This window comes from Phyllobates terribilis, unplaced genomic scaffold (genome assembly GCF_046119375.1).
Source record: "Phyllobates terribilis strain yellow unplaced genomic scaffold, ASM4611937v1 Scaffold_2__4_contigs__length_985480577, whole genome shotgun sequence".
In the NCBI taxonomy this organism is placed as follows: Eukaryota; Metazoa; Chordata; class Amphibia; order Anura; family Dendrobatidae; genus Phyllobates; species Phyllobates terribilis.
In genome coordinates, this window is record NW_027362762.1 from 166,238,375 (window position 1) to 166,264,493 (window position 26,119).

Genomic DNA, 26,119 nt, shown 5'->3' on the forward strand with positions numbered 1-26,119 from the left:
AGAATTTTTTTAAAAATTTCAGTTTTTTTTCACCACTTAAAATAAATATTGCCATAACCATACTAACTTGGAGAATCATATTGATAGGTCACCACGATGCACACAGTAAAAACAGCCCTCCCACCCACCCCAAATAAAAAAAGAGGCAGAATTGTGTTATTTTCACCATTTCATTGCACTTGGATTTTTTGCAAGTTTTCCAGTACGTTGAATGGCAAAATTAATGGTTTCATTCAAAACTATAAGTAGTTCTGCAAAAATACAATCCCTCATATGGTTATGTCATTGGAAAAGTAAGATATGACTCTTGGAAAAAGAAGAAATTAGAATTGGAGAAACAAAAACTGGCCATGGCACCAGGTGTAACTGCACTCCTATAGTTACACCCCTGTAATCAGAAATGTACAGAGCAATAGAATCCCAGAAATAATTGGAATATAATCTATCTTTACTTGTTTTTTTATAACTATTGCTGACTCAATTAGTCCAAGTGTCCTTGACAAAAAATGCAATAACAGATAAAGATATGGCAAATATTGTTAATATGACACCTGACAACCTTCCCACCACCCGAAGCTTAGGGCAGCAAGCAATATAAATGGGAGTACAGACTTACTTCTGCCCTGTACATCAAGCTACAACGGATCCAAGATGTTAACATTCCTTCTACTTGCTGCATTGGTCCTTGGTGGTAAGACATATTCTTCAATTTTACTGCAACTTAACTATGACTATGCTAATCACCCTCCGAGCTGCCTGCTGTTCTCAGGAGCCTTAATGTTTCTGTGAGATCAATAAAAAAAATCTAAGATCTGCCATCATTTGCCATATGATCGTTACGTGTCTGTCACTGTCCCTATTATCCCATATATAAGAAGAGAATCTGCCAGTAGGATCATCCCTCCTAATCCGTCTATACGGACATGCAGGTCATAGGAAGCTGAATAAAATTATATTTGCGATTTGTTTCCAGAGAAATCCACGTTTTTCTTAATATGTAAATGAGCTGTTAAGATCTATGGGCCGGACACAGATCTACCTGAGAATTTTCCTCAAGAGCTTATTATAAATGACAGGGGGAGTTACCAGTATAAGATATGTAGATCAGGAGAGCAGACGGTCAGCCATTACATGTCTCACACTGCTAATGCTCCCTTTCAGTCAAAATAGGCAGATTCTCGGGGAGATCTGTTTTCGGCCCATAGATCTTAACAGCTCATTTGCATAATAAGAAAAATGTGGATTTCTCTGGAATAAAACAGCATGGTCCCATTCACTAATTTATATGGCAAGTAATGAAAATCTTAACAATTACAACATTAATTTGTGGTTTAAATTCTACTTTACCCAAGGACATTGCAATGAGAAACTAAGCTACCTTGAAGACATTGATGACAATGCACGTGTAGTAGGAGGATCAAATGCAGTCAAAAATGCCTGGCCATGGCAGGTAAGTGATGCTAAAATTACTCTCTTAGAAAAGAATTAATGGAATATCATCAGCCCAACAGTAATTTTGAGGTGTGTTAAGAGCAGTTTCCTAACCCCCCAAACCTCTCCAACCATCCCTAGGAGTTTGCAAAAGAAAAAATATTGTTAAAGTGGGTCTGTCAGCAAAAAGTGACTGTTCACCATTGGTGTGACCACACATTTAAGTACACCTTCCCACCCACTTGTTTTCCATCTATCTCTACCCTTCTCTGGCTCTATAAAGGCAGTGCTGTCAATCAAAACAGAGGGGGGCGGAGACAGACAAGCAGGTGGGGAGGTACACTTAAATCTTTGTCTATGCTATGGGTGAACTGAGTGCTGATACTTGGTTTGAACAGTAATTCTGTGCTGACAGACTCCCTTTAAAGGGAACCTGTTGCCTACAGAAAAGATTTTTAGGCAACAGGTACATTTATAGATATAGTGGTACTCTGCAGGTAAATTACATCTAAATCCTGTCTAGCCAGGACTGTAATCACTCTGTGGCACATTGATTGACAACCAGCAATGCAGTGTATGTGTGCAGAGTGTATACGTGCAAAGTAGACTGTCAATCAATGTGAATGAGGAGTGATTAAAGCTGCAGTCACTGTGTAGTGATCGGTGACTTTACAGCCCCTGCACTGCCCTGATTACTGTGAGAGAGGGGCTGAAGGGAAAATAGAATTTCACTTCTCCCTGTAGCTGCTGCTCCAATAAGCTGGCTACATAGGAGCTTTTACTCGTTATTTACTTGCAGATTATAGCTATATTTGCAGTTAAATAGCATTTCTGGAGGTGACAGGTTGTCTTTAAGGTCAATTTCCCTCTCTGCTCTGCTAAATAACAATTTAAATAGTAACATTCTTTAGCTTACCACAAGAGGAGCTTACAGCATACAGTGTATATATCATTGAGTTTGAAGGGTGTAGTAGAGTCCCTATGTAGTGCACTCATTCCAGCAGTAGCTGCAGTCAGACAGGTTTTTATCATGAAGAAGCATATAAAATACCTATAACTACCCAGCACCTATAGGAAAGATAGCAAGTGGCTACCATGTTCTCCTTAACCACTCTGAACCATACACCAAAAACAAATTGGACAACTGGAGTAAATGCGAATTAATATTTTTTTAATCAGAAATTGGGCCATATAAAACATATAAAAGTTGGAGAGTACACAACAGAAGCCAGCAGAGGGTAGTATGGGGCTATTCACACATATAGAGAGACACAGGGTGCAATATTAACTACACCCGACAGGTCAGATTACAGAGTGTAATATAGTACTAACTGTTTTATGCATAAAATGTATAAGGATCCATGATTACAGTCTGGTCCTGAAGTCACACGCTACTGTCGTCTATCGACCCCTCTTCTTACGGGGCATATATTTCTAGCGTTTGTATGGAAGGAGTGCGGTGACAGGGAAGCTTCTAAATCTTAATTACACAACATATCATATATGGTAGGAATTTTTGATTTTCTCTGACACTGTGATGATAAAAATGTGCCCATGTGTGTCATCGTACAGGTATCTCTCCAATATCTGTCTGGTAGCAGCTGGTACCACACCTGCGGCGGCTCCCTGATCCGTGCCAACCGTGTTATGACTGCTGCTCACTGCGTAGACAGGTGATATTCCCTCTCAGGAACTACAACTGTAATGTAGGCTGTGTTCACACCTTCAGTCATTATTTCTATTTTTGGAAGCATTTTGGGATCATAAAAACGTGAATAAAATGATCCAGTTCAGGACCCATTCGCCACACTTCCAGCTGCTATTTGTTTTTAGCCTGAATAAAAAGAACACGTATTCTACACAACTTATTTATCTGGCGAAAAAACAGATATTAAATGGATCCTGTTTCTTAACATTAAAGTTTATGGTAGACGGATCATAATAGATGGTCACCCGTTATATCAGCAGTTAACGGATCCGTCTTCTAGCACTGCAAATGCACAGAACATAAGAGGAATTCAGAGACACCGCTAGGAAAAGCGGGTCGGTTACAAACGGAGCAAAACGAAACCAAAGTGTTTCTCTTTAAATAATTTTTTTTCTTTCTTTTTAAAGGATCCATTCAAAAATGGAAACTTTGGTTTCCATTTTGCATCTGTTTCTGCTCTATTTGGAACAGATCTGATTTTTTTTTAATACTGTTTCTATTACAAATGGATGACAACTGGATATGTGAAAAGAGCCTAACATTAACCTGACATTTAATGCATTATTTATCATGATGTAGGATCAAGGAGAATGGTTACCCCTTGGATACCGGTCAGACGCCTCTCACCCAGCCAAACCAGATCTCACACTAACGAGGGGCAGTGCCCCGAAACACAGTGTCTCCAAACTGAGATTCTGGTTCTGGCTTTTATCCTAAGTCATAGACTTAGACTGGTTAAAGGGTCGATATTGACTTTTAGGATTCCTACTTCCTATAGGTGGCACTAGAGTTCTAGTCCTCTTCCTCTCTGAAGAGACAATCAGCATATCATGATGTAGGAAGCCTTAACCTGACATTTTCATTGGATTATGGATTATTAAATATCACATTTAAAGGGATTGTCTCAGAACAGACATAAATGTCTAATTCATGGTGGTCCTACCTCTGAGATCTGCATCTATATCCAGAAGAGGATTGCTAGATCCTTTATTCCGACTGGTACCCAACTGCAGTGACTGGGGAGGTGGCTGTGCATTCGTGTCCCACTCCATTCGCTGATATGGGAGGTCTCAATGCAGCCGAGTCCACCTGTTCACCCGTAATTGAAACTCTCAAAGCATGTGTCCTGCTGGGATGGGACATCTGGGAACCGTCTTCTGGAGATAGGTACATAGTCCAGATGTGAGACAATTGGACCGTCATCAGTTAGACATTTATAGCATATCATGTGGATATGCCAGAGACGTCTATCATGAGACAACCCAATTAAGCTATATCTGTATGTTATGCTTAGCATAAACTAACAGTACTGGTGACTTCTGATATAACTACTAAACATACCTCTGTGTAAGCCAATATCTGTTTCCTGAATATGCATTTATCACTGATTTTAATTGTTGTTACATCACTGTTCTGCAGTCTCTTTCACTGGTATTATCAGTATACACATAGCATGCCTCCTTATACCTGTCTCTCTACTTATTCATATCTGTTGATTAGAGCCAACACATACCGCGTGGTCTTGGGAGATCACAACCTGAGCGTGAGCGAGGGCACCGAACAGGTAATCTCAGTGTCAGGAATTCGTATCCATGCAAGCTGGAACACCAACAATGTCGCTGCCGGGTATGTATCTGATGGAAACTAGAGGCTGTTGAGAATACACGTCAGGCAAAATGCGGGAAGAATCAGATCTGTCAAAATCTTCACTTTATTCATATAAAATGATACAATGTACTGTATATGTATAATGATTATTACACTGTTTATGTTCATGATTGAACAAAGACACTTCTCCAACGAGTTCAGCCAATGGAAATTGGAACTGGAAATTCAACCATTGCTGCAGCTGCACTTTGGAGTCATAGAGGGATCAACTGACTTATCTTTTAAATGGTTTAATAGTTGGGGGTAGAAGTTTAGCCTTATTGGTCCTAAGGATAGCATGACCCCTAAGAGGAAAAACAAATCAACGTACAGTCATCTATGGTAATTTCTTATTGTGTATGATTTATGACAACTATGAGAGACTCTTATTCTTCCCTAATTTACTTTTCCAGTTATGATATTGCTGTCCTCCACCTGGCAGCTAGTGCTACTGTAAACAGCTATGTGAAACTGGCATCACTGCCAGCAGATGGTACCATCCTTGCCCACAACCACAACTGCATCATTTCCGGATGGGGAAGAACCAGTAGTAAGTTGTAATTTAGGATATGTTTTTGAAAAGTCTATTTACTGTATTTATAATGCTTACTTGTATATAGCGCCATCACATTCTGCAGCACTTTACAGATACTGTAATCACTGTCCCCATTGGGGCTCACAATCTACATTCCCTATCAGTATGTCTTTGGAGTGTGGGAAAAACCAGAGAACCTGGAGGAAACCCACACAAACACGGGGAGAACATACAAACTCCTTGCAGATGTTGTCCTTGGTAGGATTTGAACCCAGGACCGCAGCGCTGCAAAACAGCAGTGCTAACCACTGGATATGCATTATGAAGACAAATATTAAACTGAATATGAATTCCAATCAATAATGTCCTGAAAGCGCTCACAGAAAACTGCCTGGTGTGTCAGTTAAACAATACTAAGAATGATGGCTCTTTTATTGCAGCTGGCGGCTCTCTGCCATCCATCCTCCAGCAGGCCCCTCTGCCCGTCGTAGCCCACTCCACCTGCTCTACCAGCTCTTACTGGGGCAGCACTGTTAAGACTACCATGGTGTGTGCCGGTGGTAATGGAGCCCAGGCCGGATGCAATGTAAGTCTGGCCATTGTTTTGTATCTATTTCTCTTATTTTCTCAATATTTATATAAGGAATTGTACAGAATTTGAAAAAAAAATTTGGTTTCTCTGAATAATGTAGCGAGGAAATAGAATTGAAAAGAAAAGACCAGATATTAAGTAACATTTACTGAATTTTTAATTTACATACATAGACATGAAAAAGAAATAAGTGCCACTATTTTTGTTGTAATATTGATATTCCAGCTATAATACTATTATAATTGATTATACAAATGACTAGCATCTGAATTGTAGCACAATTGCTGCCACTACTCATCACACATGTCTTATAGGGTGATTCTGGTGGACCTCTGAACTGCTCCGTCAGTGGTGGCTACCAGGTCCATGGTGTGACCAGCTTTGTGTCTTCCCTTGGATGCAATGCTTACCTGAAACCAACAGTGTTCACCAGAGTGTCTGCATACATCTCCTGGATCAACAGCGTAAGTTTCAGCTCATGGTTATAATCAATAACTAGTTACTAGTGGATAATAAACACTTCCTTCTTTCTTAGGGCCAAGTTCGTCGTTTGCATGTCTTTTTACATCACTATTTCATGTGGTACTAATTGAGATTTTTTTGGGGGGCACCAAGTCTTCAAAGTGGCGCACACAGTTAAAGAATTTTGTGCAAAATCAAAAATGCTGTTTATTTTAGTTTTTCTTTTTGTTGCACCTTTTTAGAGCAAAATGTCCTATGTTCTGTTAAAATGATGCAAAATTTACACAAGAATTTCAGGCATATATAAAATTCTTCCAGGGGAAACTGAAGTACATATATGCAAAAATGTTTTTTTTTTTTGATGAATCAGCCGCAAAGATCTGGAAGGAAACAAAACCACAACCACATTGGTGAACATAAAAAAAACAAGTAAACAAATATAGAGATTTTAAAAAATGAGAATTTGGTGCAGCTCAAAAACAGGCTAAAACACTAAAACTAGACCAAAGAAAGGCTCAAACCCATAATGAATTGGGCCCTTAGTCATTTTTTTCACTCACTTGCTATTATACTTGTCAGTAGTTCCAAAGTGCCAAATACAGGGTCTCTTAGAAGACTATTGGTTGTAATGTAATGTAATACTGTAGGTGTTAGTACCTGAAAACTGGGAATACATTTCAAAATTCACAAATGTAGACCAACCTGCAGTCAACACTCAAAATGGAAAGCACAAAAAACTGATATGTACAAATGAGTAGAGGTTATTACAAGCTGAAATCAAAACGTAATGTGTTGCATGTAAAGTTCATCATTTTCATGGTTTGTTTTAATGCACTACTTTTTAAGGAAATTTCTTAAAGGGATGGTCCGATTTGATTTTAATCCTATTGATTTAATCTTACATGTCTTACATGCGGGACTGTTCTCTGCTCTCCTTGCTTGATGTATTCTTTCTTTACAAAGCGCTTTGGCAGTGCCCTTTCTTGCCGGCTCATCACTTAGGCTGCGTACCCACTATGCGTTTTTCAAGCGTTTTTTTTTTCCGCAGCGAAAATGCTTAAAAAACGCTTGGTAATACGTGCCCCATGGTCCCCAATGATAATCCGCATATGCTGTGCACATGCTGCGTAAATTTCCGCTGCGGATTATCATTGCGGAAAAATACACAGCATGTCCATTAATTTTGCGGACACGCAGCGTAATTGCCGCCATTGACTTGCATTGGACCGCGTGACATCCGCATCACTGCATGTGCACAAGCGGATATCACATGGTTCAATGTGCGGATGGTACCCGGGTCTGGAGGAGAGGAGACTCTCATCCAGACCCGGGTACCATAGAAACTGTAAAAAAAAAGAATTTAAAATAAAAAATAAAGTTTATACTCACCTTCCGATGTCCTCCCGGTGTTTTGTCCGCTCCGTCTGGTCTCTTGCACTGCTCGCGCTGTTGTGAAGGACCTGCCATGACGTCATTGAGTCATGTGACCTGTCACATGACTCAATGATGTCACCGTAGGTCCTCCACAACAGCGCGAGCAGTGCAAGAGACCGGACGCGGCGGAGAACACACCGGGAGGACATCGGAAGGTGAGTATAAACTTTTTTTTTATTTTTTACCATTCTTATTCTTTTTTTTTAACTAACTTGGTCACACTACTATAAATCCATGCCGATTGCATGGATTTATATAGTGTGAACAAGTTGTCAAGCACTTTTCCAAGTGATGCTAAAATCGCTTGGAAAAGCGCTTGATAGCCCGCATGCAAAAACGCTTGACAAACGCTTCTATCTGGCAGGAAAAACGCATGTAAAAACCGCATGCGTTTATCCTGCCAGGGAGAAGCGGAAAAAATATGCAGCATTTCTGCATCGTGGGCACATAGCCTTATCATTAGAGCTTGCGAGGGAGCGCATTGTCACTGTGCATTGAAAAGAATATTGCACAAGCATATGAGGGAACTGACAACCGACATATGTTCGTCAGAGGTCAAACTAGCCCAGCCTCTAAAATGGACATCACTAGTGACGCTTCGTTTCAGGGTAGGGACAGCAGGTGCAACAGTGACCAAAGCCTCTGCCCCCAGACCATGTCCCATTTGAGTATCCCAGCATGCACTGGGTATTCTCAAACAAAATGTCATTAAAACAGAAGTAGGTTAAAAAAATAATTAACCAGTTAGATAAATCAGAGAGGGACCAATAAGGACTTTTTAATTAAAGTATATTAGAAAAGCGATTAGATTATACAATAATTTGATAGACGTGTAGGATTAAAATCAATCTTAGATTTGGACGACCCCTTTAAGTCTTCATGTTACCTTCAATAGCCTACGGGACAAGGTTACTTAATGGATATATTTTTATTTTTTCAGAACGTGTAAAATTCAAAGAAACTTATCGAAGGCAAAAATATTATAGGACTTCATGCATATATAATTGTATTTCATACATTGCAGAGAAAATAAAGGACTAGCAACCTCTGAAACCTTTCTTTTGTCTAACCTTATTTAGTCCCAATGTCTCCTGTGATGTATATATGCTTCAGCCACAATGTCTCCTATGATGTCCACACTAACCCCAAATGTCTCCAGCCTGTAATGTATGCTCCAGCCCCAATGTCTCCTGTGATGTATTTTCTTCAGCCCCAATGTCTCCAGTGATGCATATATACTCCAGTTCCAACTTCTCCTGTGATGTCCGCTCCAGCCCCAATGTCTCCTGTGATGTATGCATTAGTCCCAAATGTCTCCTGTGATGTATATGCACCAGCCCGGTTGTATACTATGTGATGTATATGCACCAGTCCCATGTGAGTAGTGATGAATTTCCCACATTGAGGAGACCTGCAGTGTAATCTACATCTGTGTTCAGAACAACTTACTGCTGCAAGTTCATTACAAAACTTATTGCAAAGAGTTGATTGCAAGTCCAGACCAAAGGAAATCTGGAAAAGCAGTTGCAAGTATAAGCTAGAGATGATCGAACCTTTCAATGTTCGGATCGTTCCAGTTTGGCAATCTTCTCGATGTTTGCAGAATAATTCGCCGAACATACCGAACCCCATTGGATTCAATGGGAGGCAAAACCAAACGCATACAAAACACCTTCAAACGGGCCCAAAAGCTGCCAAAACCGATCAAATTAGGGGCAGACACCAGGAAAGTAGTATAATTATTATTATTATTTATTATTATAACGCCATTTATTCCATGGCACTTTACATGTGAAACGGGGTCACTGACTGGTAGAGGAGGATAGAGGACCCTGCCCGTGAGGGCTCACAAACAATCTACAAAGGATGCGTGAGGATACAGTAGGTGAGGGTACAGCTGGTTGTGCAGCGGTATGGTGAAGTGAGGGTTACTGCAGGTTGTATGCTTGTCGGAAGAGGTGGGTCTTCAGCTTCCTTTTGAAGGTTTCCATGGTGGGGTAGAGAGTTTCACAGTAGGGGAGATGCATGGGACAAATCTTGTATGCGATTGTGGCAAGAAGAGATAAGAGGGAAGTAGAGAAGGAGATCTTGTGAGGATGTTGCGCGCAGGTAAGTACAGGGAGACTAGGTCACAGATGTATGGAGGAGACAGGTTTTCGATGGCTTTGTATGCCAAAGTTAGGTTTTTCAACTGGAGTCTCTGGGCAACGGGGAGCAAGCCCAGGGATTGACGGAGAGGACAATCCAGGGAATAGCAAGGTGACTGGTGGATTAGTCGGCCAGCACAGTTTAGGATAGATAGTTCAGTTAGGGGGGGGTGAATGAGATGGTGGAAAGATGATGAATTTGGTTTTATTCCTTGTTAATTTTTAGAAATCTAGCAGAGAAGAAAGATGAAATAGTGGACACACATTGTAGGATTTTGGTTAGTAAGGAGGTGATATCAGGTCCAGAGAGGTGATACTGAAAGCCTTGAGACTCAATGAGCTGTCCCAGGCCAAAGGTGTAGATGGAGAAGAGCAGGGGTCCTAGAACTGAGCCTTGGGAGACACCGACACATAGGGGGCGAGATGAGGAGGTGGTGTGTGAGTGGGAGACACTGAATGTCCTGTCTGTTAGTTACGAGAAGATCCAACAAAGGGCCAAGTCTATAATGCCAAGAGATCAGAAAGTCTGTAGTAAGAGGGAATGGTCCACTGTGTCGAAGGCAGATGCCAGGTCCAGGAGGAGGAGGAGAAACTAGCGTCGCTTGGATTTGGCGGTCAGTAGGTCGTTGGTGACTTTAGTCAGGGCAGTTTCAGTGAAATGGTGCGGTCGGAAGACAGATTGTAAGAGGTCAAAGACGGAGCAAGAGGAGAGGTGGGAGGACAGTTAAAAATGGACGTGTTGTTCCAGTAGTTTGGAGGCATAGGGGAGAAGTGAGATGGGGCAATAGCTAGATGATGGGTTGATCGAGGTATGTTTGAATTATGAGGGGAAGACACCAGTTGTTAGTGACAGGTTTAAGAGGTGGGTTAGGCTTGGGATGAAGACTATGGTATGGTTTAGAATGAGGTGGGACAGTATTGAGTCAAGTTCACAGGTGGTGAGATGTGATTTGGAGAGTAAAGATGATCTTCCGTGATGGCAAAGAAGCTGGTTTTGGAGGAGGAGAGTTGAGAAGTTATGAGGAGGGGCTGTGGGGACTTTAAGCAAAAGCTTTGCCTTACATTGTCAATCTTCTGCTTGAAGAATGAGGCAAAGTCTTCAGCTGAGGTGAGAGGAGAGGAAGGGATGAGCTGGTGGACGGAGGAGAGTACTGAATAGCTGTTTAGGGTTGTGAGACAGGTATGATATGAGAGATGAGAAGTAGGCTTCTTTTGCTGCAGTGAGCAATTGCGCAGCATTTTGACAACTTCTGTTACTGGATGGGATACTCCACTCCCTTTCTTTGGCAGCCACACAGCGGTACCATAGGTGGATTATAATGAGGGCAATCTGGGCTACCGCCCGGGGCCCGAAACTCCAGGGGGGCCCATGAATTACCCCCATTATAATTCGCAATCCCATGTCCTTTCTTTGTCACAGACGCGGCCGCAGGCGGCTTGAGTGATGCTGAGCCCGCCCTGCCGCATAACGTCAGGCAGAGCGGACCCAGAATTCACAGCGCAGGCGGCCGGGCGCGCTTATTTAAAAGTAAGGTGCCTGCTCACGCTGTGCAGCCGCTCCTAGCTGGCCGCGTGTTGTTAGGACGATCGCGCATCAACGATCGGCCGCCCTGCCTCATGACGTCAGGCAGAGTGGACCCAGCATGCACAGTGCGGGCGGCCGGGCGCGCTTATTTAAAAGTAAGGTGCCCGCTCACGCTGTGCAGCCGCTCCTAGCCGGCCGCATGTTGTCACGACGATCGCGCACCGACGCTGGACCGCCCTGCCTCATGATGTCAGGCAGAGCAGGAATGGCCCGGCCTGCAGGATGTGTGGGCCGGGAGCGGGCGGTGTGCAGGGGGGAGACCGGCCAGAGGCTGGCGCCGTACAGTGCCCTGAGAGGTAGGTGTGCACTGTGGTGCCAGCATGCTGTGGCTTGTAGTGCGCTCTGTCTAACACCTTCACTTGTTTTTACTTTAGTGTCACGTGACCTGAGGCGTCCAGATCTCTGCTTGTGGGAAGGAAATGGAAGTAGTCATTAGTTGCACCTGAGCGCAGGTGGTGTCTATTCACTGACAGCAGCAGAGGTCTCACACAATGGGCGCGGCTAACACTGACAGGGGTGTACTTTAATATTTCTGCTCAATAAGAGAAAGTGACATTTTTGCAAAAATCTCACAATCCAATTTTTTTATCCTATTTTCGGTGCCGATTTCTGTCATTTGCAATGAAAATACAAAACTATTCCCACCTGTGTGCTGTGCCAGGAAGTGTTGTCATAGGGTCTGTACAGTGTATTGTATGGTCCGTGTATCTATCAGATCCAGCCTCTGCGGTGCAGCAGAGCGCACACGCAGCCGCAGTGCACTGCTGGCGCCAGGAGATGGGAGAAACGATAAGGCATGCTGGGGAGCGACATGTCCGAGCGATGGCCGTGTGTGGTCACTAAGGCTGGAGCTACACAGGGATGTGTAAGGTGTAGGCGCGACCCCAATCTCTCATCGCCCCCAGATCTGTCTCATGATCACAATTTTATCTGCATGTTTTAAAAACACAAACAATTATTGTGCTACAGAATTAAAGGGATCCTGTCATCAGAAATAACGCTATTAACCTGCATATATAATGGTTACATGGCAGGTTAACAGCGTTATTATGCTGCCCAGCAGCTGAATGCAGAGGGGAGAAAATTAACTTTATTCTCCTTGCCAGTATTCGGTTTCAGTCATGGGGGCAGTGTAGGTTCGGTCACCGCTCTGAGTATACAGAGCGGCTGCTGTAACTGAGCCCCCAGCACTGACTGACACTGGCTCTACATTGAGGCCGGCAGTCAGTCACGGCAGGGGTTACAGCGGTTGCTCTGTATTCTCAAAGCAATGCCTGAACTGGCGCCGGGTCAGCCCCCATGACTGAAACCGAATGCTCCCCCATCCTGGTATATGCTCCCCCATTCTGCCTTTTCTGCTGGCGAGGCTGGAGGAGTGTGGCGCCAGAGTTTGCGCCTGAGCATAGAATGATCTCCGGCGCCATTTTGTTGAAGACAAATTTGCACACAGTGTCTTCAACAAAATGGCGCCAGAGATCAAGGTATGTGTCCAAATGGCGCCGGAGATAGCGGTATGCAGTCAGCTCTTGCGCATACCGCATCACAATCCTTTATTCTCGTCCTCCTGCCTCTCACCTGTAACGGCTGATGTGTTCTTCTGTCTCTGGCCAGACTGCGCAGGCACATTGCATGTACAGTCTATAGAGGCTTCAGACGGACACATCTCCGATACCAGTCATATATTCTCATATAGACTGTACAGGGCCGTACCTAGGAGAAGAGCATGGGCATGTGACTTGAGTATAGCCGTCAGGGGGGTGCCTTCGGGCCACCTCATGCTGTGGTCAGAGGTGTCTCATAGGCAGCTGCATGTTGCCGCCCCCAGAGTGGGATTCAACCATTCTCTGAGCTGGCTGTGGAACCGACAGTCGATCAGGGAAGGGAGATATGTGCGGGCTCATACTGTGTGCGTATGTAGGTGGCTATGTGGGGGCTCATACTGTATGTAGGTGGCTATGTGGGGGGCTCATACTGTATGTAGGTGGCTATGTGGGGGCTCATACTGTATGTAGGTGGCTATGTGGGGGCTCATACTGTATGTAGGTGGCTATGTGGGGGCTCATACTGTATGTAGGTGGCTATGTGGGGGCTCATACTGTATCTAGGGAGCTATGTGGGGCTCATACTGTATCTAGGAGGCTATTTAGGGGCTCATACTGTATATAGGAGGCTAGTTAGGGGCTTATACTGTATATACGGAGCTAGGTGGGGCTCTTACTGTATATAGGAGGTCATTTGGGGGCTCTTACTGTATATAGGAGGCTATGAAGGCTTAAACAGTGCATAGGGAGATATGTGGGGCTCATACTGTATATAGGGAGCTATGTGCGGGCTCATACTGTGTGTGTGTGTATATAGGAGGCTATGTGGGGGCTCATACTGTATATAGGGAGCTATGTGGGGCTCATACTGTATCTAGGAGGCTATTTAGGGGCTCATACTGTATATAGGAGGCTATTTAGGGGCTCACACTGTATATAGGGAGCTATGTGGGGCTCATACTGTATCTAGGGAGCTATGTGGGGCTTATACTGTATCTAGTAGGCTATTTCGGGGCTCATACTGTATATAGGAGGCTAGTTAGGGGCTCATACTGTTTATAGAAGGCTGTTTGGGGGCTCTTACTGTATATAGGAGGCTATGAAGGCTTATACTGTGCATAGGGAGATATGTGGGGTTCATGCTGTACATAGTAGGCTATGTGGGGCTTATACTGTGCATAGGGAGTTATGTGAGGGCTCATACTGTATATAGGGAGATGTCAGCATACTTAATTCTGCTCAAAATTAAGTCATACAATTAATATAATTTTTTAAAATTATTTTAATATTAATATTGAGCAGAATTAATTTCAGCCTATTGGCTCGGCCTCCACAACAGTCATGGTCTCTCATGTGGCCCCTCGGGAAAATTAATCTCCCACCCTGCTCTACTATATATAGTGCTATGATAATAGATTTCCTAAAGGATAAAAAACGTGGCGCTCTCTAAGCGTATTAAGATTTGATCAATTAAAAGGGTGAGTATCTATAGGAAATTGCTCACCTGATGCGGTTGTGCAAGCAGAGGCACAACTCCCGCTTATAGTATGTTATGTATAGGGTTGTACATAATGGAAAACAATTCCGTCATTTTCCGTCTATAGATGTGATCAGAACATCTGTGTTACTCACATGACCTATCACGTGATCAATCAATGAGGATCATGTGACATGTCATGTGTTACATCGGGTACCTGGGAAGGGGGGGCCCACACCTTCTAAACTGCCCGGGGCCCTGGCTACTCTTAATCCACCCCCGAGCGGTACGCTTTGTAGATGCAGTCCAGAAAGAACATATGCTCCAGTAGATGGCAAGCGCTGCATGAAGTGGCCTCTGCTCCTCTTCCTCCACCCTAACATCACACACAGTACAGTCGTCAGAGGTGGCACCCCAATTACCCTTGTTTCCCCCTGCGTCACAACTCTCCAACCGCCCAACTGACTGTGGGGAACCACTGATGGGCGAGTATGCAGAGCTGTTCACACATTCTATTCCGGGGCATCAGAGGTCTGATCCAAAGCTTCACAGACTAAAGATTAGGAAAGCATGTGCAGCGATGCCCAAAATTTTTTTCAGTTTGATCCGGGGCGGGACGAAGTAGGGTCCGAGCAGAATCCAAACCCCTTGTCACCAGACATTAACTCCTGGGGGTGGAGGTGATCCTGATGAGACTTGAGGTGCACGCAGACTGTACTGTGCTGTCAGGGCAGGAAGAGGAGGAGGGTGACTCTCAGGATGAGGAGTGGGAGAACAGAGAGGATGACGATGAGGTTGAAGATCCCACTTGGTGTGAACCCAGAGGCATGCAGCTGAGAAGTTCAGCAGAGGAGGTGGAGGAGGACGAAGACGAGAAGGTTATGTTGCGGCTTCCTACACAGACACAGTGTTATGCAATCACGACAGCCCTCATCCTCAGCCACAACTCTGGCAGTGGCCAGCAGCGTTCGCGGGTCTGCAGTTGCCTAGCCTGGGTTTTCTTTGAGACCGCAAAAAATGACACAACTCACGTTATCTGCCAACTTTGTTAAAAACGACAGAGTAGAGTAAAAAAATTTGACTACTACATGCATGAACTGGCACATGGGCCATCAATATGCGTTAATCTGGGAATCAAATTGTGCTAAAATGCAGACTAGCTGGCCTCACCAACCACCGGCCGCCCCATCAACCGCATCTTCTACTTCTTCCTCCTCCGTCACCATGTCAAGTGTTCTCCCACAGGTCTACGGCTGCAGAACTTCCAGTTGTTTACTTGCTAAAGTCGGGGGGAGTGAGAGCACATCAGCTGTTAAGGAAGTGGACAGGCCGGCTGTTTTTAACTGAACTCAGACACCGAGCACACCCCATCATTCTCAATCCACCGTAACATGTCCGTCTGCACCTCTCTCACAGTCCAGCAGCTTGTCATGTTCACCCTACTCCACCCTCTCTCAGCACAGCAGCCAGCCCTCAATCCCACAGTTGTGGTCATGTGGCGCCCCTGAGGGTTCAGTCGCCACAGGGGTACTGCACCTCAGATAGAGGTGTGGTATCTCCTCTTCCAGGTAAGGATGGAGCATCTCACAGGACCCCTTCACCACTCAACACTACACCACTCCTGTCCTGAAGGGGGCCTAAATGCACCAGGGTGCTGCCCCGGCCCGGGATAGAGGAGATGGGGGGGAGCCAAAGATAGGGGGAACCAGGTAGTGGGTGAGGGTGAAGGAAACACTTACAGGAAGCACTTATAGAATCTATATAATTCACGGCCATCTTAAGTTCAAGGTCTTTTGATTGTGGTCTTCTGTCAGGGTCCAGCAAGAGTCTGCAGCTGGCTGAAGATACACGGTCCTCGTTCTCTGGCCTTGAGACGAGGAGCGGGTCAGAGTTAACCAGTGTCTCTGCCCAGTCAGGGTCCTGTTCTAAGAAGGCCTTGGAGGGGAGCAGAGGAGATAGGCTCCACAGGCAAAAGGATCCCAGGGGGATACGGATGGAGCGGAGTCGCCACCTGTATTCTTTACTCTGGCTTAGCCAGAGGGATTCCTGCTGCAAGAGGGGTGACCGGCCCCCGATATCTGACTATGTACTTCACGTCACTGTTGGAAAAGCCCGGAGGCTTAGTGGATCCCAGGGAGGAACACAAGTGGGAGGAGAAAAGAAGGAGAGGAACACACCAGCGGGGTCTTGACAGGTGCTCCTGACCTACCTGGGAAGTGCTGAACCCCCTACCCGGTGGCCGCAGTACGCCGTGAGTAGCAGAGAGAAGCTTTGCGGCTGAAAGTTCATCTGAAGTGAGTAAAGACCCAGATGACTTCATACACCGCCTCTGCTTGTTTATTCCTGCGTGGCACTGCACCCACAATACTTCCACATAGTCCTCCAACCCACTGCCCTGAGGCCTACTCCGCCTGTGGGGAGTAGTACCAACTGTGCTGCTAGAACTCCGGCCTCAGAGGACTGTCACAGTGCTGGTGGCCATCACCAGGAACCGCAGGTGGCGTAGTCGAATAACCACTCATCCTCAATAGCCCAATCTTCTTTTATGTGACAGCCCTGGGCACGGAACGGGTCGAGGCCACGACTGCATCCCCATCCCCACAACATCCGCAAGGCCCGGCTCCGAGTAACCCCATAGCCCAGGGAGGACGAGTCACACAGTCACGTAAAAGATTGCTCCTCCTACACATGCCAAAGCAAAGAGCTTTAACTTCACCAACTCCAATCTGTTGGCCACGGAAATCCTGCTTTTCCACCTGGTGGATACAGACGGTTTCCGAAAGCTGATGGCCGCCGCAGTCCCCCAGTAACAGTTGCCCAGTCACCATTTCTTCTCTAAGAAAGATGTGCCTGTGCTACGCCAGTATGTTGCAGACAACAGATGTGCATTTCATCACTGACACCTGGACAAGCAAGCATGGCCAGGGGCGTTACATCTCACTGACTGGGCACTGGGTGACTCTGGTGGCTGTAGGGGCAGGCGGGGAATAGGCTGCTCCACAAGTCTTGGAATCCCCAAGGCTTGCAGGGCACTTGGGGATGGAGAAGTAAATCACTAGCCACCAGAAGATGGAGAACTAAACTACTAGACAACAGGGATTGTAGAGCTAAACTACTAAACACCTAGGGTTGGAAAAGGAAGAAATACACACCAGAAGATGGAGAACCAAACTAATAGACAACTGTGGTTGGAAAACTAAACTACCAAACAGATAGGGTTGGAGAGGGAAGAAATATACGCCAGAACATGGAGAACTAAACTAATAGACAACAGGGGTTGGAAAACTAAGCTACTAAACAGCTAGGATTGGAGAACTAAAATACTGCACACCAAGGGATGGAGAACTAAACCACTAGACACCAAGTCTTGGAATCCCCAAGGCTTGTGGGACAAATCTCTGTATCTAACATTTTCTCCAGTGCTTCGGCCTCTTCTACCTCCTCTAGGGCCTCCACCTGTGCCCTCAACCTCTGCCTTAATGAGACACACGTTCCATTAGGGCAGAGAGAATACCCGCACCTTGCACAGCCAGGGCTCACCGCAATCAGGCAGTGTTTAAATTAATATGCCTTGGATATTGCAGTCATACAGTGAAGAGTTGTGGACAGCTATCCATGCTGAGTTTGAGCAATGGCTGTCTCCACTGAACCTGAAGCCAGGGAAGGCAGTGTGAAATAACGGTGCAAACCTGGTGGCGGCCCTACACCAGGGCAACCTCACACATGTGCCTTCCATGGCTCGCATCGTCAACCTGATGGTACAGCAGTTTCTCGGCCACTATGCTGGCCTGGATGCGCTGCTGCAGAAACCACGGTCTCTGTGTGCTCCCTTTTGCCATTCGCAATCCGTGGGTCATCGACTTGCATCACTGCAGGGATATTTTGGCCTACCGGTAAGCTGGTTGATATGCAATGTGTAATTCAACTATACACATGTTGCAGCGACTGTGGCAGCAGCGATGAGCCCTGACGCACTCTTTTTGTATAACCTGAGCAAACGCAGTACGGACGTGGTGCAAGTCACACTTGCGGACAGATGAAGGACCTCTGCACCCTTCTGCACTTTTTCAAAATGGCTACTATGATGGTTTGCACTGACGATGCTGTCATCAGCATCATTATTCTGGTCATCTACATGCAGGGGTACACTTTGAATAGTCTGCAGGAGGAGGTGGTGGTCCCAGGGGAAGAGGAGGAAGAGGAGAAAGCAGAGGAGGATGCGGAAGGGTTAACAATTTGTCTAAGTTGCGGTCTGTCGTCGCACAGGCGGTTGCCATGGGAGGAACAAATGGAAGAGGACGAGGAGGAAAAGGTGTTGGACGCGCAACAGTTAGGAGATGAAGAGGATAATGATTCCGTCTCTGTTGTCTGTGGTTGCCAGGATGGGATTGAGGAAGCAAGCTTGAGTGTTATCCCACCATCAACACATTATGGACTAGGACCTCATGAAAGAGACCGACACATTAGCGCCTTCTTGCAGCACTATCTGCAACATGATTGTTCCCTGTATTGTTAGGATTAAAAATAGCGCTAACTACTGGGTTGCTACTCTGTTCGATCCACGGTACAAAAGTAAATTTTGCCACTGGCTTCCCCCCCTGGAAAGGGACGCACCCATGCTGCAGTATCAAAACATGCTTGAAGACAATCTTGAGAGTGGTTTTCCCCAAGACAGCAGTGAGGCACACAGTGTACATTGCAGTGATAGACTTATAACTCCGGGAACGTTGAGTCATCAACGCAAAAACATTAGCAGCCTTGCAGCGCTGGGGTCCTGGGTTCCAACCCCACCAAGGACAGCATCTGCAAGGAGTTTGTATGTTCTCCCCGTATTTGTGAGGGTTTCCTCCGGGTACTTATTTTTTTTCCCACACTCCAAAGACATACTGATAGGAAATTTAAATTGTAAGACCCAATGGGGACAGTGCCACTAATGTCTGTAAAGCGCTGTGGAATTATTGGCGCTATACAAGTAAGTAAAATAAATAAATAAATAAATAAAAATTGATGCCACTTGAGTGGTATCTGCCCATAAATATTGGAAATGTTTGGTCTCCAAGTTGGGTCTCCTTCATTTGTGTTGACTGAATTTGACAGAGCTCTCAGAGCACCAGGCCTACACCTGTCACTCATCCACCAGTTACTGATAAAAGTTTAAGCAAGAAATACTGCTCCAAGCCCTGTCCAATGCTTAAATGTGGAATGGTTTCAGGACCACGCTATTAGCACAAAGAATTTATATTGTGAAATATGGACTCCTGGCTGGAGCACAATGCTAGCACAAAATAATTAAAAGTTAAAATGTGGCCTGCTTTATGTATCATGGTAGTAACAGAAATTTTTTTTTACTATGGATGAGCCTTGGATACAGCAGAATCTCAGCGCAAAAGAATTACAACCTCAGATGTTGCCTACTTCTTGTAGCACGGTAGTAACAGAATAAAATTATATTTTATCATGTCAACCCCTGTATGAAGAAGAATATCAGCATCAAAGAATTAAAAGCTCAATTGTGGCCTAGTTTGTGTAACACTGTAGTAGCAGCAAATATTGAGTAGTGTGAACCCCTGGATGGAGAACAATATCATCACCAAAAAATTACAAGCGGAGATATGGCTTGCTGTATCACGTTAGTAACAGAAGAAATTATTTTTTTCTACTGTGGACGAGGCCTGTACACAGCAGAATCTCAGCGCCAGAAAATTACAATCTGGAATGTGGTCTGCTGTATGTATCACGGCAGTAAGACAACAAAGTTAGATTTTATCATGTGTACCCCTGTATGGAGAACAATTTCAGCACCAAAGAATTAAAAGATGAAATGTAGCCTGCTTTAGGTAGCATGATAGTAACATAGTTTTTAAGGTTGAAAGAAGACTAAGTCCATCTAGTTCAACCCATAGCCTAACATGTTGATCCAGAGGAAGGCAAAAAAAACCATGTGGCAAACACTAAGCTCCACACTGGGGAAAAAAATTCCTTCCCGACTCCATACGACAATCAGACTAGTTCCCTGGATCAACGCCCTATCAAGGAATCTAGTATATATAACCTGTAATATTATACTTTTCAAGAAAGGCATCCATGCCCTTCTTAAATTTTAATAGTGAATCACTCATTACAACATCATGCGGCAGAGAGTTCCATAGTCTCACTGCTCTTACAGTAAAGAATCCCCGTCTGTGATTATGATTAAACCTTCTTTCCTCCAGACGTAGAAGATGCCCCCTTGTCCCCGTCTCTGGCCTCAGAGTAAAAAGATCAGTAGAAAGGTCTTTGTACTGTACCCTCATATACTTGTACATAGTAATAAGATCACCCCTAAGCCTTCTTTTTTCCACAGTTAATAACCCCAAGTGTAATAACCTGTCTTGGTATTGCAGACCCCCCAGTCCTCCAATAACCTTGGTCGCTCTTCTCTGCACCCTCTCTAGTTCAGCTATGTCTTTCTTATACACCGGAGACCAAAACTGTACACAGTATTCTAAGTGTGGTCGCACTAATGACTTGTATAGAGGTAAAATTTTGTTCTCCTCATGAGCATCTATGCCTCTTTTAATGCATCCCATTATTTTATTTGCCTTTGCAGCAGCTGCCTGACACTGGCCACTAAACGTGAGCTTGTCGTCCACCAATACACCCAGGTCTTTTTCAGTTACAGTTTTGCCCAGTGTTTTACAATTAAGCATATAATTATACATTTTATTTCCTCTGCCCAAGTGCATTACCTTACATTTATCCCCATTAAAGCTCATTTGCCATTTATCAGCCCAAGCTTCTAGTTTACATAGATCCTCCTGTAATATAAAATTGTCCTCCTCTGTATTGATTACTCTGCAGAGTTTAGTGTCATCTGCAAATATTGAAATATTACTCTGTATGCCCCCTACAAGGTCATTAATAAATATGTTAAACAGAAGGGAGCCCAATACTGACCCCTGTGGTACCCCACTGTTAACTGTGACCCAGTCTGAGTGTTTTCCATTAATAACCACCCTTTGTTTCCTATCACTGAGCCAATTCTTAACCCACATACATATATTTTCCCCTATCCCCATTGTTCTCATTTTATGTATCAACCTTTTGTGTGGAACCGTATCAAAAGCTTTTGAAAAGTCCATATACACAACATCCACTGCATTTCCTTGGTCCAGTCCAGAACTTGCCTCCTCATAAAAACTGATCAGATTAGTTTGACAGGAACGGTCCCTCATAAACCCATGTTGATATTGGGTCATGAAGTTATTCTTCTTCAGATACTCTATTATAGCATCTCTTAGGAAACCCTCCAGGATTTTACCCACAGTAGAGGTTAAGCTTACTGGTCTATAGTTTCCAAGTTCAGTGCAGAGAAGTCTGAGCAGAAGTGACAGGGAGCAGGGGCTCTGCATGAGCTCTGCTCCGGAGGCGGGCCTAGTAACAGAGGCCCAGGCCTGGAAGAGGGAGAAGGAAGGAAGTGGAGCGGAGAAGGCTCCAGGAACGAGGAACGAAGGGATCCCAGGGGTGCGGACGGGCGAGTCGCCACCGCAAGCCCGAATCCACCTGCGTGGAGGGGTCAGGCCAAAGGTGGAGACCGGTCCCCGAAACTAGTGGAGGCGGGAAACGACCCTCAGCTAGAAACCAGAGGCTGTGACATTTTATGTGGCGCAGCCCCTCGCTACACCCGCTAGGAAGGCACCACACAGGGTCAGGGAAACTGGCGCCAAGTTTACCAAGAGGAGGCCCGAGGCAGCCGGACAGAAGCGTTGGTAAGAAAGGCCAGACAAAGGACACACAAAGGGGGTCCTGTGAAGCGCTCCAAAGTTATCTGGGAGTTGTCTGAGCCCCTCACCTGGTGAGCACAGTACGACGTGGGCAGCTATTACCTGCAGAAGTGGTCTGGATAATAAGAACTGTGAGTAAAGGCCCTGGACTGCATCACTGACTCCATGTCATTACTGCTGCTGCCCTGCACCATCACCCCCATCCTCCGCATACACTGCCCTGAGGCTATACTCCTCCCGTGGGGAGTTATACTACGCTCTGCTGCACCCACAACACCAGCCTCAGCGGTCTGCCCTACAGCGGCGGCTCACTCTGACCACAATCCACGGGTGGCGTAGTCGGACATTTAAACATCAAAACCACATAAATAGTTCCGCCACTGGTTTGACCGCCCTGAGCCACGGAACCATGTCGCCGCCACGGAGACTACAACCACCAGCATCCACCAAAAAGGGTCCGGCTCCGGGTGTCCCAAGACCCAGGGGGCGCGGCAGAACATTTTCATCACCTTTCATAATCACCAATGGGACAAGGCAGGGATGTCCTCTGTCCCCTCTCTTATACATCCTAGTGACGGAGCACCTGCTCTCATCAATTCGCCATAACCCCAATATTAGGTGGATTGAGGTGGGAGGCACCGAGTACAAGTACTCTGCATTTGCTGATGATGTCCTAGTATATATCACTCAATCACATATATCCATCCCTGCTGTTATGGCTGAAATAGATCACTTTTTTACATGGTCAAATTTTAAAATCAATGCAGCGAAGTCTGAGGCCCTCGATGTCTCCCTCCCCAAATCCATACAGGATTCCATCCAGTCCAACTTTCCCTTTGCCTGGCCCTCACAGGGTATCAAATGCTTAGGAATTCCTATTCATAGAGACCTCTCCCATCTATGTTATCTTAATTTTGGGCCTTTTATTGAACAACTCCATACAGACCACGGTTGGCAAGTTAGAACTGTAAGATTCACTACGTGAACCACTGGTGTTTTGTGGAAAAGCACATGTACACTGTGTTCCAAATTATTATGCAAAAAGTGTTTAGGAGTGATAATGGAAGAATTTGTTTGTCAGTTAAACTCATTGATGGTGATGTGTGTCAGGGCTCTTTATATCACTGTAAGCAATTGCAGACACCTGTGCTAATTAGTTTGGCAGGTGTGTCCAATGAAAGGCAAGACTACTTAAGAAGGCTATCCCACATTATTAAGCAGCCTACATTTTCTGCCAAAATGGGAAAGAAAAAGGATGTGTCAGCTGCTGAGAAGCAACAAATTGTGGAGTGTTTAGGTCAAGGCATGACTACAATCAACATTGCCAAGACACTTCATCCTGATCATCGCACAATGAAGAAGTATGTATCTGATTCACAGTACACACGTGCGCGTGCTGATAAGGTAAAATTGAGGACTCTTTCCTACAGGCAATTACGTCAGGTTAAAACAGCAGCGGCAAAAAAGCCTTGTCATAGCAGCAGACAAGTTTTTGAAGCTGCTGGTGCCTCCAACGTCCCCCGAACAACAAGATGCAGAGTCCTTCAGAGGTTTGCAGCAGTGCGTAAGCCATCCTGTCGACCTCCTCTATCCACTGCACACAAGCAGAAACGGCTCCAGTGGGCCAAACAATACATGAAGACTGACTTCAAAACTGTTTTGTTCACAGATGAGTGCCATGCAACGCTCGATGGTCCAGATGGATGGAGTGGAGGATGACTGGTTGATGGACACCCCACGCAAACACGGCTACAGCGCCAACAAGGAGGAGGTGGAGTAATGTTTTGGGCTGGAATCATGGGGGGAGAGATTGTCGGCCCCTTTAGGATCCCTGAAGGGGTAAAGATGAACTCCATAATGTATGTGGAGTTTCTCAAACAGCACTTCCTGCCATGGTTCAAGAAGAAGAACCGTGTATTCCACAGCAAGATCATTTTCATGCATGATAATGCACCGTCTCATGCTGCACATAACACATCTGCATCTCTGGCTGATATGGGCATAAAAGGGGACAAACTTATGGTGTGACCCCCATGCTCCCCTGACCTCAACCCCATTCAGAACCTCTGGAGCATCATCAAAAGGAGTGTCTATGATGGCGGGAGGCAGTTCACAACTAAGCAACAGTTCTGGGAGGGTATTCTGTCCTCATGCAAAACAATTGAAGCAGAAACCATCCAAAACCTGACAAATTCAATGGACGAGACAGTTCAGAAGCTCCTTTCGAACAAGGGGTCATATGTGCAAATGTAACATCACCTAGAATAAAGTTTTGAGTTGAAAACTGTTTGATTTCAGTTTCTAATCTGCTAATGCTTAAAATTTCAAAAATGACCTTTTTTTGTTCTTTATTAAAATGAAAAGGTTGATCGAAGAGTGTGGGGGATCTAAGAGTGTGGCAACCCAGTAGTCAGGATTACTTCGAATTCTGACAATCTGAGGGTCATGTTGCAGGTAGTGCAGCAAGAAGGCACTCATGTGTCTTGCGCATCTAGGAGACCCAAAATTATTTTCCGGGCTAGATGCAGCTAAAAATTATTATTAATTTGAAAGCAGGTGGAGCTTAGTATAGATGGCCTAATAGAATCAGTACTGCACACTGCTACAAAGCCCAAATTATTTTCCAGCCAAGATACAGATAAACATGATTAGTAATTTTAAATCTGGTGGAGCTTAGTATAGATGGCCTAATAGAATCAGTACTGCACACTGCTACAAAGCCCAAATTATTTTCCAGCCAAGATACAGATAAACATGATTAGTAATTTTAAAGCTTAAAACGGTTGGTGAGGTGATTTTAACAAATCATCAAGCTTTTACTCTCCCCAGGATGACACGGGGGTAGAAAAGTCGTTTCGGATCCATGATTTGTTCATCTTTATGAACGTGAGTCTGTCTACATTATCAGTGGAGAGCCGCGTGCGCTTATCTGTCAGCACACCACCAGCAGCGCTGAACACACGTTCAGACAGAACGCTGGCTGCGGGGCATGACAAGATCTCTAAGGCGTAAGTGGCGAGCTCCGGCCATTTATCCAGATTGGAAGCCCAAAAAGAGCAAGGGTCTAGTGACACAGTCATGGCTTCAATGTTTACTTGGAGATACTCCTGTACCATCGTCTCTAGGCGTTGACTATGTGTCAGACTTCTTGTCTCCTGTGGCCTTGCAAAGGATGGGCTAAAAAAGTGGTGAAATGATTACGCAAAATTGATGTTACCAGCAGATACTGTGTTTCTGTTACGGTTTGAGTGCTGAACACTCGACGGTCCCACGGTTGGCAAGTTGGAACTGTGAGATTCACTACGTGCACCACTGGTGTTTTGTGGAAAAGCACATGTAAGATTCTGCAACAGTCTCTGCTGATACTCCTGCATGCGTGCATCCCTTTCTATGGCAGGAATCATTTCTGCAAATTTACTTTTGTACCGGGGATCTAACAGTGTGGCAACCCTGTAGTCAGGATTATTTCTAATTCTCACAATTCGAGGGTCATGTTGCTGGTAGTGCAGCAAGAAGGCACTCATGTGTCTTGCGCATCCAGGAGCACCAAGTCCCTGTTGTGTTGGTGGCGAGGTAACAATCATGCTACCTTCCTCTGTCCTCTCCCCCCAACCTCGCACAACAGAAATGTGATCAAGGTCTCCCTCATCTGATGAGTCTTCCATCAGTTCGTCCTCCACTGCTTCCTGGGCTCCTGCACGTTCCTCACTAGTTTGGCTGCTACCATGCGCCCTGGTAAAACCATCTCCCCCACCCTCACATGCCTGCCGCCTTGGTGCTGCCAACCATCTGGACTT

At 45.1% G+C, this 26,119-nt stretch overlaps 1 protein-coding gene across 1 annotated transcript; it reads left to right on the plus strand.

Moving 5' to 3' along the window:
• Positions 1 to 552: 552 nt before the first annotated feature.
• Positions 553 to 8,862, plus strand: LOC141250766 (chymotrypsin-like elastase family member 1). The gene is made up of 8 exons (XM_073670091.1): positions 553 to 691; positions 1,353 to 1,450; positions 3,004 to 3,104; positions 4,640 to 4,765; positions 5,200 to 5,336; positions 5,762 to 5,907; positions 6,228 to 6,377; positions 8,750 to 8,862. The coding sequence occupies exons 1-8, from the start codon at positions 652 to 654 to the stop codon at positions 8,756 to 8,758; spliced, it is 807 nt and encodes a 268-aa protein (XP_073526192.1). The 5' UTR covers positions 553 to 651; the 3' UTR covers positions 8,759 to 8,862.
• The last annotated feature ends 17,257 nt before the right edge of the window (positions 8,863 to 26,119 follow it).